At 40.3% G+C, this 17,949-nt stretch overlaps 1 protein-coding gene across 3 annotated transcripts in view; it reads left to right on the top strand.

Moving 5' to 3' along the window:
* Nucleotides 1-17,949, top strand: part of CACNB4 (calcium voltage-gated channel auxiliary subunit beta 4) — a gene marked incomplete at its 5' end in the record, with an annotated part of 273,102 nt that overhangs the window by 237,339 nt on the left and 17,814 nt on the right. For all 3 annotated transcript variants that reach the window (XM_079710302.1, XM_079710303.1, XM_079710304.1), the window contains 5 exons: nt 874-893; nt 1,117-1,197; nt 2,549-2,607; nt 11,820-11,929; nt 17,263-17,414. In XM_079710302.1, coding sequence (XP_079566428.1) covers nt 874-893; nt 1,117-1,197; nt 2,549-2,607; nt 11,820-11,929; nt 17,263-17,414 — 422 coding nt within the window. The remainder of the gene's footprint in view (nt 1-873; nt 894-1,116; nt 1,198-2,548; nt 2,608-11,819; nt 11,930-17,262; nt 17,415-17,949) is intronic.

The raw sequence follows: 17,949 nt of genomic DNA, 5'->3' as shown, positions 1-17,949 counted from the left end.
GCTGCATTAAGTCATCCAGGATTACCAATTCAGAATGACAGATCCAAGGTCTATCCTGATCTATCATAACTGCAGGAAACTGGATTGATTCTGGAACAGATCTAAGTATCTGGGTCCTTGTTCATGTGAATCCTGATTTCCATGGCTCTGAACCAAACTCTGGGTCTCTGGGTTGTCCGCAAATGGACTGGACCTGATTGGGTGGCCACAAAGCCACTTTAATCAGGTATTGAGTATATTTTGCCTCATCCCCATTTGTTGGACATTTAGGTCATTGCAGCTTTTCACTATTACAAACAAGAAAGAACAGGAATAACTGATTATAAACTTACTTGAAATTAAGAGCAACATAGTAGGAAAAATGTGTCAATATTCTGGAAAGTGAGCAGAAAGACTTAAGAACACAAAAAGAACCTCAAAATTTTTTGATAGTTCACCAAAATTACAAATCCAAAAATAACTAGTGAGTGAGGTAATGATCATTATTATCCAAATTGTTATTCTAAGTTTCTTTTTATCAAATTTGATTTGTCCAAGTTGCTGTCAGCCACACTGCATGGTGTGTCCAGCACAGGATCAACCCACGGCCTGTGACTGGCCCAGCCAATGTTATTATGAAATCCACCCTCCCCACCCCACAGAAATCAGGATATAAGGCCATTCTAATGGAGAGGAGGTTGTCTGTTTTTGCATTTGTCTTCAAAATTGGCCCGACCAGTATGAAACAGTAGAGTGGTGCTCTGCAGAGTGGGTGAATTGGAAAATGAAGAAAATGACAGGGACGAATTGGTACATTCTTCCATCTTTTAAAAGCATGTGCTAACAATGACAGAGATTGCATATTTTGATATGGCTCTCATTGTTGTCTTTTAGCAAAACAGAAGCAAAAAGTGGTAAGTTGTGTTTCCTTTTTAAATCTGCTGTGAAGGTTTCTATCCATACATGCCTGCAATGCTCCATTTCAGTGACCCAAATGGCTATAAAATAAGGGAGGAGTCTCCTTGGCGGGACCTGTGGTCATTATTTCTCATTTGACCTGCGGATTGTGAATGTTGTGGCTGTGGAGGAGGTGTGCTGACCCTTCCCTTGTCACGCGTGTCCAATCATCTTTTTCAGACGGAGCACATCCCTCCCTACGACGTTGTGCCATCCATGCGTCCGGTGGTGTTAGTGGGGCCGTCACTGAAGGGTTATGAGGTACAAATATCAGTCTGTTATGGTTCAGTTCTTGATCAAGAACCTAGGTGACAGCCATTTGGAGCTTGCTTCTCAGAGTCTGCTTTCACACAGGTCCTAACAGAAGCCAGCCCTCAGCTCGTGAAGGCAGGAGGTGCAGCGTGGGGCTTGCGTGGCCCTTCACTCTTTCTTCCCTCCCTGGCCCACTTCTTGTCTTTCATGTATTACAGTGTTCAGAAATAGCTCCCTCAAAATATTTATAATGGGAAGTTCTGGTCAAAAATGTGCTCTGCATTCAATTCAAAGAAAAGGATTTTTTCTGTCTCAACTGTTCCCGTTGCTATTAGAAATTATAGAGTATGAACAGCACAAGGGAACATATAGGCAATATGCCAGCAAACCTCACCTCAAAGCACCATCAGATCTCACCTTGCTGGGTGCTCAAGACAATGGCATATTCCACCAAACATTTCTCTGCTTCTTTATTTTAAAGACCATATAAAAGAAAAAAAAAAACACTCCACTACAAGTATTAGTGAACTCCTTCAGAGATTAATTAAACAAAACCATGCAAAAAGGAAAAGAGTAAAGACTTAGATCACTGCATTTCAGATGTTGCCATTTTGGCTTTATGCCAGCGTGGATAAGAATAAGTGGGTAGGACATTAAAATCTGAAGGTGGGCAACCTCCAAGGCACCCTTCCCACTGAGTTAGCATAGTGGCTGGCACATAGTAGGCATTCAGTACACATTTGTTGAGTGAATTAATGAGTCTCTTTGAGGCAGGTTTAAGAATCCCATCTCCTTCTCCCCCACCCTCCCTTTTCCCCTTCTCCTTCCTCTCCTCCCCTCCCCTTCTCAATGGGGAACATCAGAGAAAGAGCAGGAGAGTGGGGTACAGAAATCCAGCCCTAGGCGTGGAGAATTTCCAGCGACTTGCACAGACTAGCAGGAGGCAGAGCCCAAGGCTGGCCTGAGGAGCTCTAGCTGCTCCTCACTGAAGGCAGGCACCACTCAGGTACGCCGAGGATAGGCCGCACCTACGCACAGAGCTAGCCTATCGTGGACTCTCAGTGGCAGTTCCACCCCCTAAAAGGAGATGAGGGTTTGCCTTGGATCTAGTGAACACTGCTGGTTCATGCCTCAACACCCTGGAGGAGAACCAAGGGGGGAAGTTGAGTAAGTGCAAGTGGTTAAGTATGAAAAACTCTGTCCACGGTCACCTGCCCTGTCTCACCTCCACCAGACGAGTGGCTGTGATCAGATCTTGGCTCCGTCAGAATGAGTTCCCTTTCAGCTCTCTCACTTTTGACTTCTCTCTCTCTCTCTGCGTGTGTTTGCCTCATTCTTTTTTTTTTTCACCTCTGCAAAGGTCACAGACATGATGCAGAAAGCCCTCTTTGATTTCCTGAAGCACAGGTTTGATGGGAGGTGAGGCATACAGATGCTTTTGTATTCTTTATTTTCCTTTAACCAAACATGAATGATAAATTGATTTGTGGATCTATGTTTCTGGTGATTGCAGATGTTCTCTAATTAAAAGTTAACTCAGTGTTCAGGGGAGAATACAATGAAAGTGTTCTGAAAATATGAAGTTATGACGTATAGCATTGAAGCCCTTAAAGAAAAAGGACCTTGAGAAGGAAAATTATCCGTTTGTTTTATTTATATGTATGTGTTAGTCTTTATTTTCTCACTTGTTAGTGAATTCATACCAAACTTATGTTTGTAAAAAATAATGAAAATATAGAATATTTCTGACAAATATTGTGCCTCACTGGTCAAGTTGGGTAGTATCATTTGGGAATTGTGCGTGTGCATGCATGTATGCGTGTGTATCATATGAAGGTATAAAGTACTGAATTTCCTTAAAAGAAGAGTGCAAGAAATGTTTTCATCATAAGCCTCCAAAAATGACTATCTTGTAGGGAATAGTACTTCTTTGGATGTTCAGTTCTGGTTTGTTTTACTAGAAATTTCTTTGCTATTTTATGGGTTTCTTTTGTATGTATCCTATCCCACTATGACCCATTATCAACAGGGCTCAGTCTTTAACCATCAGAAAAGTTTATCATTTAAGTTTTGTGAAAAATATCTGGAAAGAGTTTCTGATTTTGCAGAGAAATGGTAAAAAGTCCATACTGACTCAATACTAAGTACCAAGCTCTTTCACAATTCAGAATGCACTCCATCTAAAAATAACCATGTGCAAATACCTGAAGACTTATTAGAAATGAAGAAAACTTAGTGTGTGCTAAGTATGGTTAAATGCATCCAGCTTACCAAATATTTAAGTATTTGAAGACATTTTTAAAATATCCACAAATAGATTTTTAAAAATATGGTATTTTAAGAAAAAAGCAAGCATGATAATGCTTTTAAGTACAAATTGTATGTAGTTGTCAAAAGGAAAACCTTCTGGATAATTGTGTTTGAAATATTTGTTAGTTTCTGGGACTATATACAAAGAAAATAAACTGAGATTTTAGTTCCAATAATTGAGATTTTAGTTCAAGAAAGCAGCATGCTTCAGTGCCATTATGTGAATTGCTAAGTATCTTAGTACAGGCCAGGCTGCCTTAATAAGTAGAGCCCAAAATGTGTAATGAATCAAACACAATGGAAGCTTAGTGTTGCTCATTTAATAGTCTGAGGCAGGCGTTCCTCAGCTGGGATGGTGGGTAGTGTGGAGGAGGGAAGGACTGGGCAAAAAGTTTGTCCTGCTTGTCATTTGGGACCCTTGACCTGGGGTTGGTCTCTCCAATTAGCTGTAGAGAGAGGAGCAAGCTGGCCTGGAAGTGACTCACATCATTCTCACATTTCATTGGCTAGAACTTAGTCATGTGGCCACACCTAATTGCAAAGGAGGCTGGGAATTACAGTCTAGCTGTGTGCCCAAGAGGAAGAGTAAATGGATTTTGCTGAACAAATAATAGTCTGCCACATTCATCTAGTGGACACAAAGGGCTTAATAAGAAAGCCATGGATGTATCCTATTCTCTGTTTTTTTGTTTTTGTTTCTGTTTTTTTTTTAAACAAATAGGCAGAGAATGAAGTAATTTCAGAGAAAACAAGTGAAAAGCACTGAGCAGTAGACTCTTGGAGTTGGAAGGAAATGTAAAAGTCCTTTTAGGTTAATCTCTTATGTCCCCAAACCACAGGTAGATGGATAACCTTCTTCTGTTGGAAAACTTTTGACTACTGGGAAATTACTTCTTAAAAAAACATTACAGAGAAACAGCTGAACTCTGACTCTTTAAGTTAATAATACTGGTGTTGGTCCTTGCCTCCGATGACAGAGGCCATCACCCTTATCCTCATGCAGCTCTCCCTGGGTTGGCCGCAGCTGACATGCCTGGCTCAGTCAATCACACTTCCTTCAGCTGTGCTTAGAGTCACATGGCTCTAACCTGCAGTGCCTTTATTTAAGGAAGTTCTGAGAAGTGCCTCATCCTGTGGCCCCATAACAGCCCTTGAGCTGAACAAATGCCATCCTATATGCAATCTAAGCTTCTGTTAGATTGTTTTGGTCCCCACTTAACATCCTTGTAAGCGGCAGTGTAATTAAAGGTTTGAAAGGTAGGACCTATGGAAAAGAAGAAAGGAATTATTATAATTTAGCAAAGAGAAAGTGAATGACTTAATTACTGCCTTCAAGAATGAAGAATCGGGCTTCCCTGGTGGCGCAGTGGTTGGGAGTCTGCCTGCCGATGCAGGGGACACGGGTTCATGCCCCGGTCCGGGAAGATCCCACATGCCGCGGAGCGGCTGGGCCCGTGAGCCATGGTCGCTGAGCCTGCGCGTCCGGAGCCTGTGCTCCTCAACGGGAGAGGCCACAGCAGTGAGAGGCCCGCATACCACAAAAAAAAAAAAAAAAAAAAAAAAGAATGAAGAATCTGAGGTTCTTCCTCAATCTTCAGACCCAGAAAGAGGAAACGCATTTAATTGTAAGAGCAGAGATTTACCAGCTAGAGCTACCTGATTCACCAAACACTTGTACACACTATTGAAGTTGGTTTTAGTAGAAATAGAATTAAAATTTCAATGCCAAGTGTTCCATGGGGTCTGATGGCACAGCAGAGGGTCTGGAGATATGAGGAAGAATACAGCAGCAGCAAAAGTAATAGCTGGAGAAAGAGACTCAGCCCTAGAGAGATCTGATGTGTGGCAGAGTTGGAGAAAGCTAGGTATTAAAAGTGGGAGTAGGAGAGTGGATTTACTTTCAAATTAGAAGAGGCCAGTGCAGCAGAAAAATGATAATGAATTCATTGGTTGAGTATATATAGACTTTGGTAAGGAAGAAGAAATGTGCAATGTGGATGCACAATGACTCTGACATGTCTGCTGTGTGGGGAATATCCTTACATTCTGAGCCATGACAATCTGCTGTGTTATGTTTACCAATTAATAAAAGGAGAGAAAACAACAAATAGTCTTTAATTGAAACCAGCCAAGAGAACCATTACACAGTGGGCTTTTGCACAGCAATACAACATAAACAATATGTTCTAATGGAAACCTACACAGTGTTTCACTGGCTATGAATGCAGTAGGTTAGACAAAATAGGATAAAGTCTTTTCTTTTTCAGAAAGAGCCAAAAAAGCAAACAAACAAACAAACAAAAAAACACGGCTAAAAGGCTTGCTTCTTCAATGCTGTTTTTCAGATCTTGGCTAAAAAATAATTCAACAAATTGGATTAAAATCCAACATTGACTATTACAGAATCATATGCTTATTTTTTTTATGATACCTTAGAAATTATTTGTATCAGTTTAAAGCTACTTACTTATTTTACAATTTTATTGCTATTGTAGGGCCTAACTAGACTCTATGTAAGAAAAATGGAAAGCAAAATACTAAATACTTCCTGAGGGAACCCCTGTACATGTGGATCTCCACACATAGTGACAATTCCTATGCACAGGTCATAAACTAAGTGAGCCTAATGAGCTGCTACAGTGGCACCAGCCTGGCAGGGACACAGTCGATGCACAATGGCATGGAGCCTTTCTCTCTTCATTTAACACCACAAACATTCAACGGGGATCATCCTTTCAGATGAGGTTTGTTCAGCTGGTTGAATCTACCATTCATAGGCTGAACAGCAAGCAGTCAAACCAATTGCAATTTGTTGACCTATGCTAACATTTCAAATCCCAACAAAGTTGTAACTTTAGGCTTTTTGACAACTGGATCAGATCAGCTCTATGGCAGTTATAGGACACTTTGTAACTGACATGATTATGGCCCCAAATCATAAATGAACATACAAATAGGATCTGAATCTATTAGCCAAGGAATGCTTAAAAAAAAAAAAAGTTTGAGAAAGAATTTGAAGAAAGGAGGCTAAGAATATAATTTAGGGAGACTCAAAGAAGTAATATTTATTTATAAAAGGAAACGGCAACAGCTGATGCTATCACAAAGCAGCCAAGACATGGAAGATTTGCAGTCAACAAATGGAAAAGAACAATACAGTGCCTTCTGTTTCATAACCAATATCATCCTCTTATTATCTCCTCCTCCTACTCTCTATTCAAATGCAGACTCATCAGTGGACATTCAAGCACTAGAGATAATTAATTGAACACTTTAATGCCAAATATGATTTTTTAAATTAGCAGATTTTGATTGCAACATGTCTGACCTTATTCTCCCATCCTCAAAGTATATATAAATTTCACAGACTCCAAGAATGGGAGAGTTCATGGTAGACTGCTAACTTTTTTTTTTTTTTTTTTACGGTACGCGGGCCTCTCACTGTTGTGGCCTACAGGCTCCGGACACGCAGGCTCAGCGGCCATGGCTCACGGGCCTAGCCGCTCCGCAGCATGTGGGATCTTCCCGGACCGGGGCACAAACACATGTCCCCTGCATCGGCAGGCGGACTCTCAACCACTGCGCCACAAGGGAAGCCCATAGACTGCTAACTTTTTTTTTTTTTTTTTCACCTGGCAAGAGTTCTTTTTATTTTTTTTATTTTTGCTGTGCTGGTTCTTCGTTTCTCTGGGAGGGCTTTCTCTAGTTGCGGCAAGCGGGGGCCACTCTTCATCGCGGTGCGCGGGCCTCTCACTATCGTGGCCTTTCCTGTTGCGGAACACAGGCTCCAGACGCGCAGGCTCAGTAGTTGTGGCTCACGGGCCTAGCTGCTCCGTGGCATGTGGGATCCTCCCAGACCAGGGCTCGAACCCGTGTCCCCTGCATTGGCAGGCAGATTCTCAACCACTGTGCCACCAGATAAGCCCCCTGGCAGGAGTTCTTTAGACCCAACCAATTTGTCAATTACTTGCCGCGCAATCTTAATTTGGATGTTTGGTGGTCCTCTGGGTGGATCTTATCAAGTCCAAAGAGATAGAGCAATAGGAGAATGAGAAAGACTGAGGGGGAAAAGCCTTGGCCTCAGTGCGCTTCTTCACGGCCAGAGAACTGGTCTCTGCCAGATCCTGCAGGCGACGTCAGCTGCCACTTAACGGGCTACTTGAATCTACATGGCTCAGGATAAGTCCCAGCCACCCTTCAGAGGGCAGCTGTAGCCCAGTAGGCGGATCGAGATTATGGCCTTTGAGGCCCCGCATTGGGTGCCAGAAAAGACGTTGCAGGAAAGAGAGTGGGGTGCGAGAGGATGGTCACATCCCAAGTCATGTCTGAGTCCTTGGGATGGCCGTCAAGTGTGGGTTCTTGGCTTTGTGCAGGCAAGAATTCAAGAGCAAGACATAGTAAAGTGAAAGAAGGTTTGTTCAGGGAGATACACACACCATAGACAGAGTGTGGGCCATCTTGGAAGGCAAGAGTAGACTGCTAACTTTTGAGGATAGAATATTAAGAAACTGTCTCCTTCAAGTCTCAAATCTCCAACAACTACCTTGTATACATTATATATGTGCCTATCAACATAGGACACTATGAATAATTATTTAAGAAAGCACTTTTATATATTACCTGGTTTGCTCCTAATAACAATCCTGTGAGATAATTCAACAAAGCCACTATGCCCACTTTATTATGATACTGATGCTCAAAAGATGACATGACTTGACCATGGTCACACAACCAGCCAAGAGGAAGACCCAGGAAGAGTACCGAGGTCTACATATGCCTTCCATTCCTGTTCTCCTGACACTGTGCTGTCTGATCTTTGGAATGTTTTTCCTTTGTGAAGGAAGTCTAAGAGTTTTAATAAAAACTAATATACTAACAGGGTTGCATATTAGATGTGGCAAGGATAGAGTATAGAAGGATCTTTAGCTGTTCCATTATCAACATGGAAATACTAATTATTGTTGAATGAGTGTGTCTCACCTAAGAGTAATGTCTTTCCATAGAAAAATCACAGAAAACTAATACGCATAGCACATGATGGACTGCAGAAATAATGAATTCCAAACCAGAAATAAGCAACAATTAGGGTTCAGATTTACTAGATTTAGAGATATATACCCAGTCTGCTGGGGAACTGCACTTCTGTTAGTCTTTTATCTATCCCCGGGCTAGTAATTACTGACACCACATCACAAAAAAGTTTCCAAGGGAACTTTTTAGAGATGTATATCAAATAAGATACATAGAAATACTGAAAGACACTAGAGGATGTGAGTATAGCAAGAAAAGAAATAGAAAGGGTATAACTTTAAGTAAAAAAAAAAAAAAGTAAATAGACTAGCATTTAATGATGAATGTAATTACATTGCTGGGGAGCCTTTTAAACAACAAAAAAGTTTGGATTTGGTGTCTGAGTTTGATAATAGTAAGCATCTTTCATGGAAAATAAAAACTCCTTTGTCTTATTAGAGGGTTTCTGGAGCTGTGTCTGTCTTCTCCTGGGCTGTTTCATAATGTGTATTTTTATTAAGAAATAACCTATATTAACAAGTTAGCTGCTATTTTATTGACCAATAAAAGAAGAAAAAGAACCTTTTATTGTCCACACCTTTTCCTGGTTTGTGAATACATGAAGCAGTTTTTTTTTTTTCCGTTTTTGTGTATGTGTGTTATTGTTTTGTTTTTTTGGTAAAACTTTGGATGTGTCTGAAAATGGCTTGGTAAAAGTGTGTTAAAACCCAGAAAAAATAAGAGTGCACATCTGTTGATAATCCTTTCAAGTTTTAAGAACCAAGCATCACTATTTGGCTAGTACAGAACTAGCAAATTTGATTTTCACCGAAGCAGAATAGACTCTTTGGGCCCTCTAAAAATCATTATTCTAGAAGGTTGAATTCTGGCCCTAAACCAGCCCACTTGTCTCCAGTCATATATTTGAATTGCTCTGGAAATTAACTGTATGTTTCTAACCAGCAGCTCCATTCTTAAAACTACAAACAAAAAACCCAGAAACTCAAAAATAAGCAAATCCTCTTCTGTAGGTAAAAGAAGCTATGACCGCAAAGACTACCTATGAGATTTCATGCCTCAAGGGCAGCAGCCAACTGAGTAATGGAGACTCAGATGTGGGCTTCACTGACTTTAACCTGATTTAGATCTTGACCATCTCTCAGCGTGTGGCCAAGATCTGCACTTGCTGATGTGGCTAGTATCAGGAGATTCAGGGTTGCTGGAGAAGAAAACAAACTGCAAGAGAATTATGAGTCAGGTGACTAAGTACTGGCCTGGTGCTTGGGGGCCTGTGCTTTAGACCTTCTTAGACTCTAAATAACCATGTGTAACTTCCTCTCTGTGTCTCACTTTTCTTCTTGATAAAATGAAGAAGTGGGACTTCCCTGCTGGTGCAGTGGTTAAGAATCAGCCTGCCAATGCAGGGGACACGGGTTCGAGCCCTGGCCCGGGAAGATCCCACATGTCATGGAGCAACTAAGCCCATGCGCCACAACTACTGAGCCTGTGCTCTAGAGCCTGCGAGACACAACTACTGAAGCCTGCACACCTAGAGCCCGTGTTCCACAACAAGAGAAGCCACTGCAATGAGAAGCCTGCGCACCACAACAAAGAGTAGCCCCTGCTCGCCGCAACTAGAGAAAGCCCACGTGCAGCAACAAAGACGCAACGCAGCCAAACATTAATTAATTAATTAATTAATTTTTAAAAATGAAGAAGTTGTACAGACCAGTGTTTTCCAATATCTTTTAGCAGTTGAACAAGTTCTTACGATGAAATCATAGATAAGCCCTCTGTTTAGAAAACATAAATGCAGGGGTGTTTGCCTGGCATTGAGGGTCAGAAAGCTGGGGCCCTCCTGGCCTACTCAGCCCCCATTTAACATTCTCAGTGGCCCGAGACGTATTTCACAAAATTCTTGATTTCTTCAGAAGACAATTTGAAGATGCCTCGAATAATTTATTAGAGCCTAAAAAATTCTAAGAAGTTAAACAATTTTAAACTTCCTGACCATCTATAGCTTATATATACAACAGTGCAAACAAGGAGCACTTTGCTTTAAAAGAGCACCAGAACTTTTGCACAGCCTGTTGCTTTAAAGAAATCATTTCCAACCATTTATGAAAAGGACTATTTTAAAGTCTCCCCAAGGATTCAGGTCCCTGAAGTCAGGTGAAGAGTCTCCTGAGAGTTCTGACAGTGTTGTCCCCAAATAGGTGTGAGATGACATATGACTCAATAATTGTTGATAACTCTACCCTCTTCCCTGCTCCACCAGCTAGAGGCGTTTGAAAGTGGGGGAGACTGAGTGCAGTGAGTATAAAAGGGAAGGGGTGGGACCCTTCTTGTCTCCTTCCTGGAACTCTGCCAAGTTTTGGAGATAAGAATGAAGAAGGGCCCGTGATGGCAGTAGCTGGCTTAGCGAGGCATTCTTTGCATTCTGCAGGTAGATCATAATCTGAAGTTGAGCAATCCCAGCTTAAAATAAAGAATTTTAAAATTATAAATTCCAGAGATTCTCATCATATACAGATAGACCCCTGTCTCCATTCATTTGCAGTGTCTTGGTTTTATTCTTATCTTGCATGACTGCAGGACACTTTCTAACTTATGGAAATTCTGGAACAATCCTTATATTGCCTTCAGCAATAGTGTCTTATTACTGCCCACAATATGCATTCAAAGCAATATGCAAATATGCTGAAGGATCCTTGTGCCTGCAGAAAAGAAATCATATTTTTCATATTCTTAGAAATGAAACATTCCTTTGGGCCTGTGGCGAAATGCTTCATGTACCATGAGTTAACTGTTGAGCATCAGGAATGCAACACGCTGATTGTCTTTGATGATTGAAATGAAGAGGATTTCCCACTTTGACCAGCAGCATTGATGCACCTGGGCAGAGCATTTGCAGTTCCTGAAAGTCTTGTTCAAGAGCAAATCAACTGTGAATTGTGGGGAAATTGTATTGCTGCTTCCTAGAAAGAGCATGGTTTATTCATATGTTTTGATTCCCTCCTGGTATGGTGTGCATTATAAGGAGAATTCGGCAAGGCAGACAATAGTGGAGGAAGAGCTGCATTTTTCCTGGAGTCTTTTTTTTGTTACATAGCCAAAACCTTCCTCCATTCTGCTCTGCCTGTATTTTAATGCTAGCCAAATCCTATTTAAAAATACTTGTGGCCAATGTTTATTGCACTGTGGTTGCAGTATAGTATGTGAGGCGGTTATTAAGTACTGTGGTTATAAATCTCTTGGAGAGCCCCACGACATTTTTACTGGCTTGTTCTGTTCTGTGTTCCTATTCATAGGATATCAATAACAAGAGTGACAGCTGACATTTCTCTTGCTAAGAGGTCTGTCCTAAATAATCCCAGCAAGAGAGCAATAATTGAACGCTCAAACACTCGGTCCAGCTTAGGTAAGATGTTCAAATGTGGTACTGCGCTCTCAGACCGGGGTGACACATGTTGCATTTGTGAATGTCTTTCCAATTTGCCCATTTTCCCCATTCTGAAGGGGGAAGCGCTGATTAACTGACAAGAAGCCTAGCCATGGAAAAGCGGGGAGCAGAGTCCTGCAGTAGCCTGAGACTCCTCTTTCTCAGCTCCAGTCACTTAGCTAGTTAGTAGTCTGGTAGGAAGAATCCTCAACAGGTTGTCCTCCTCTGTTACTGCCTCAACACACGAAACCACTCATCCCTGCTTTGCCTGAGGTTCTCAGTGAGGCTAATGATATCTGTCATACCTAAGTCACAGCTGACATGAAAGGAAATGAGATGTCCACCTTTCCCAGATCCTTAGAAGGAAGCTAGATAATGATGTTCTCAGTGTGGTTTCTGCTGCCAGCTGGTGCCCAGAGTAGTCACATCCTTAAGTGGAAGTAGCAACCACCATTAATACCATTCAGGGAGTTTAAACATGTCTTTCCTGGTGCACCAATCAGAAAGCATCCTGAAATTCACCACGATGGAGAAGAAAAAGCACTATATGTGATTAGTTCCGTCAAGACATGCAGGAGCAAGGCTGTGGAGGATGGATTCACCAACCACAGAAGTGGGTCCAGGCTGCAGGAGAATCATATCACTCATCTCAAAAGCCTGTTTGTGGTTTCTATGGTGGCCCAGAGTGGTGTAGTTCCCTTATAACTCTCTTTTGCATTCACATTCTGAGGGCAACTTGCTTTACTGCCCTCTTCCTCATGGGCAGAGTAGGAAAGACAGGGTTTTTCTATGCCACTACATTTTTTAAAAAAACTACTTAAATGAGCTCTGTAGGTGATAGAAAACTTTTTCTAAAATTAGGGTTTCTAAGATAGATTGCATGCCCATATATCCCATCAAGTGTCCATTGAAGGCTATGCCAAGAATTGTGCAGGTGGAAAGACGAGTGTTGTCTCTATTCCTGGCCTGGGATTGGCACATGGTAATTGCTCAATAAATGTTTGTTGGATGGCTGCTTTTTGAAAGAATGCTGAACCTACCAAATGGGACAGTTGTCAGCGTTTGTGAGAGCAGGATCCCAGACATCGGTGGTTCCTTCTTTAGTTCTGTATTTAGAGCCTTCCACAGACAGAGTGAAACACTCTTAAAGGCACAGTATTTTGACCTTCAGTGGTGATGATGGCAGAGTTGATGATGATGAATCAGATTAGGTAGCTGACTAAAGTAGTATATCATGGGTGACAAGGATACCAAATTAGATTGAAGGTTTCTCAAATAAGCATCTGTTCTCTGTTCTCCTGTCTTCCACCCTCCTTTCCACTCCTCACAGTGCCTTTGACTCTTAACCATTCCTTCCTCTGACGTATAATGAGAGGCTAAAGGACACTTAAAAACATAAGCTAGGTTGCCTGACTTTTTCAGCCATCTTGCACCAGCCTAGAGTTTTATGGGCATTCTGTGAGGTCATTCCATATCACCTATGTAGTCACCTGTTGTCAGAGTCAGTGGAGTGGGTGCAGTGGGGTTGGTGTAAATATTGAGGAAGAAACAAGGTAGATATCAGTTCACTGGTTTTCCTTTTTACTCTGTAAAGTCATAACTCCCACAACCACTGGAGATAATTTAATGGCAGCCTATTATAATAACCACTATGTGAGCCACTTATGCCCATTTGTCTGCTTGTTAATGCACATGTATAGATTCTTTCATCAAATGTTTCTTGAACACTTGTTACTGCCATGCATTGTACCAGATTTAGGAAGTACAGACGTAAATAAGGCCAAGTACCTTAGCCACAGGCAAACAGAAAAAGGGGAGTGATGGTTAAAGTACTGTGTGATGATGGAATTATGATCAAAGTACTAAAAGTATAAAGAAAGAAGGGTAGGGAGTAAGAGGTGTCTGAGAAGACTTCACAGAAGTTCTTTTTGAGCTGGTTCTTAGGGCAGTCAAGAATGTACAAAGGCATTGACATATAAACACTGTGTGGTTGAGAAACAAGTTGTTTTGTGCAGAGCATATTTAGAAAAAGGAAGTAGGGGGCATGATTTGAGAGCAACAGAAGAGACTGAAAAAACAGATCGAGGCCAGTATGTTAAGGCTCTAGTATGCCTTGCTAGAGAGACCCCAAAATAGATTCCACAAAACGTTGATTTTAAAGGACACTAATAGTATGTTTTCCGCAGTCAAATAAATTTGAAACTTACGGATTAGATAGCTGTCAGATTTCTTCACTGCAACACTTCTTAGAGGCATTAAGATAAAGAGGGTAATGTACATTTGAAATTGCAAGAGAAACTATTATAGCATGTGATATCTCCCTTGCAAAAATCTCCTTCTTTGCCTAGGCTATCTCATGAGATTAGTGATCCAGGGTACTGCCTTTGGAAAATGTTGCTTTGGGCCACAGGGAGCCATTGAAGTAGTTTAAGCCTTTGGATATAAGAGAAAGGTCACAGGTGACAGAGATGCTGGGGAGAGGTGGGTCCAGACCAGTTGTGGTCAAGTTATAGAAGTGTTCACTGAGGTCCCTCCAGCTTCATGGTCCATGACTTCTCAGAGTTCATTTGTCTGGAATAAGATCATGATAAAGCTTTGATTGGAATCCTCCTGGGTAGTCAAGATTGTTGTGTTTGGTTAAAGTTTTTCTTTAAAGAAACTGAGCTGTGTAGATAAATATGTCTTTCTCACACGTATAATTTATTTATTGTATTCCATATACATATTATCCAAATATTGGACCCACTCCAGTATATAGGGTGGACCTCTGCAGCCTCCTGGCCTGCTCTGCCCGAGTACCTCTCTGTTGATATCCATTGCCCAAGTTTTGTTTTGGTTAAGCTGTAGGTGTGCCTGCCCTTGGTGCTTTCACTGCACTTTCACTGCCAGGCCCGGGTTCAACCCCTGGTCCAGGAACTAAGATCCCTTAGGCTGCGTGGCGTGGCCAAAAAAACTCCCAAAAAACACCACACTTGCCTCATGGCTGGTGCAAAGTAAATAAGGCCCAGGTGTCTCTGAACTATTTACACAGAGACTCAGAGTGTCTCATGGGTTCTTTGTACCGGGACAGTCTACTTTGCGTCACTGCCTTTTTGCTACTTTGCGTCACTGCCTTTTTGCTACTTCAGAAAATATTGTATTCAGATTTGAAGTTTAAAGCAAGATAGCCTTGTTCTAGTACAGTCCTGGCCAGGAGTTACTTTAAACCAGTGGCAGTTTAATGAAAAAAGAAAAAAAAAATGAAACTTACTACAATAAAAATAAACTTTACTTTCCAAACTTCTCTCATTAAAAATATCTTTCTGTTTCTGACATGAGAGAAAAGGGACAAGTAGGTTATTGTTACTAATAAATGTAGAAAATATTTCAGAATTTTGCAAATAAGCCAAATTGTCCAGATTCTTTACATTAATATATTGAAAACTAGTCACCTTTCAGAGCAACATGAAATCTTTCAGGCTATTGGTATTGGATAATATGAAAAATGATAGATATGTTGCCTTTTTTTTTTTTACTCGAACAATAGAAATTTATTGTCTCAGAGTTCTGGAGGCTAGAGGTCTGAGATCGAGGTATCCACAGGGTTGTTTCCTTCTGAGGGCTGTGAGGAAGGTGTTCCATGCCTCTCTGCTAGTTTCTGGTGGTTTGCTGGCAATCTTTGGCATTTCTGTCTTGTAGAAGCATCACCCCAATCTCTGCATCCATCTTCACGTGGTGTTCTCCTGTGTGTGTGCCTGTCTCCAAATTTCCCCTTTTTATAAAGACACCAGTCACATAGGAGTAATGCCCACCCTAATGACTTCATTTTAACTTGATCTCTGTAAAGACGATGTCTCAAAAATAAGGTTACATTCTGAGGCACTGAGGGGTTAAGACTTCAACATATGAATTTGGGGATGATACAGTTCAACCCATTATAGGAGGGAAACCAGAGAACATGTTGAGAGTCAGAAGTTGAACTGAACAGCCTCTACTGGGTTCTAATGACTCTTTAAATTCATACTTCTTATACAGATCATGCATTAAACATCAGTGATTTTGTGGGAAATAAGAATTTTATGCTATTAGCAAAGCCCTAGAAAATAGAGTTACATGATAGTTTTGAGCATTCATGATTCCACACACCCTGTCAATCTGTCTGGTTATGGAAGGGAGAATTTTTGGTGGGTAACATGAATTTGAATTTATACTGAATAAGCAAAACAAATCACGGGATTCTGGTACAAACCCTTTTCAATGAGGATATTTAGAGCAACATCAACTTTTGCCTAGGCCATCTTTGAAATAATTTAAATTAGGTAGCTTCGTCTACTCTGTGTAATTTGGATAAGATTACAACATTGGTAGGTCATGCCTATAGCGAAAAATGAAAATAAGCAAAAAGCAAACAAGATCGTCTCTCTGAAAATTAAATAGACTAATTCAGACTGTGGACATGATCAATAAATCAGGTGATTTATAAAAATATATATTAAAAAGCTTTTTATATTTCAGAAAGCCATATTATGTTTTTATAGATAACCTACTTAAGTTTTGCTTAAAAAATAGCTGGATTGCTTTTGACATTGAAAATAACTAGATTTTTCGTTTGACCAGATTCGTGCACAGATTCAGGTCAGTTGGCTATTACAGCAAGCCAAGCAGATTTGCATTTAAGTGCATTGTGGCACTTTAATATAATTGATCTTAGGTTGTTTTTTGTTTTTTTTATTTTAATACTGAAGATAATTATGCCTTAGAACAAGTACACTGGCCCTAACACTTGAATGAAGATTTAGCAATATGCTAGCTGTAAGAGTAGATCCAGAACATTTAACAGGGATACAAAATTGTGCATATCAGTCAAATAGATCAGTTGTGAGATGTTATAAAACATATCCATAAAATATTAATATGCAAGTTGTTGATTGGTAGGCGTATTTCAGCGTAATTTGCTTTCCATATGATGTTGCTCTGCACATGTATTTCGATTGCTTTCTAAAATGTAGTTGCAACTTCTATAGCTAAAATAAAAGTTCTTTAGAACAAAACCACAATCAAAACCAACATAGCTATGTAAATAGCTAAATATTAGGGTGAGCATAAGAAGCAAATCAAGAGAGCCTTCTCAATTTTTTCCACCAACTGTTTGGTTTTATGTAAAACTCAACCCATCTCTCTTTAGAAAAGATCTTAAGTTAGATAGGACTATGAAAATTCAAAATGTTCTGTTTTGCAATGTAGGCTAACATCTGAAAGAGGTACTATTTTTTAAATATAGGAACTAATTAATAAAAATACCATGACCTGTTATTTGTTATTTCTCCTTTTAGCGGAAGTACAAAGTGAAATTGAAAGAATCTTTGAGTTGGCAAGATCTTTGCAACTGGTTGTTCTTGATGCAGACACCATCAATCACCCAGCACAACTTATAAAGACTTCCTTAGCACCAATTATTGTTCATGTAAAAGTCTCATCTCCAAAGGTAATCAGCTCATTTCTGTCTTAAGGGTTAGAAGCTTGTTTCTTCTGAAATATTTTTTGCTCTGTGCATTTTTGTTAGTGGGCAAGGAGAATGTCTTGTTGAGACCCTTTTATTGAGCAGTTTTTAATTCACCTGTTCTGTACAGGTTCTAGAAATTTCGAGATAGCACATAAAGAATAGTTTATTCCTTCAAGAAGCTCATTGTCTATTGTGGTTCCCAAACTGGGCAGTTATGCAAGAGTAAAATAAAAACAAAAAGAACTAAGGTGAGGAAAAGTAAAGTCTGGCTTTTCAGAGACTTTAGGCTCTATCTTGGTAAATCTCTTAGGTAATATTGATTCTTGTATCACCTATATTCTCGCCCCAGTTGAGAAAGTACATAGTTCAAGAAGTACATATATATGTAAAGCAATTATACTCCAATAAAGATGTTAAGAAAAAAAGAAGTACATATATAATTATCACATAAGTCAAACATCACTGTATAAAATCTCTCATGGAAACTATGATTTATAGACCCTTACATTTGTGCTTA

The sequence above is a fragment of the Hyperoodon ampullatus genome (genome assembly GCF_949752795.1).
Source record: "Hyperoodon ampullatus genome assembly, chromosome: 8".
In the NCBI taxonomy this organism is placed as follows: domain Eukaryota; kingdom Metazoa; phylum Chordata; class Mammalia; order Artiodactyla; family Ziphiidae; genus Hyperoodon; species Hyperoodon ampullatus.
Note: the sequence above shows the minus strand (reverse complement) of the source record. Positions and strands in the feature narration are given on the sequence as shown.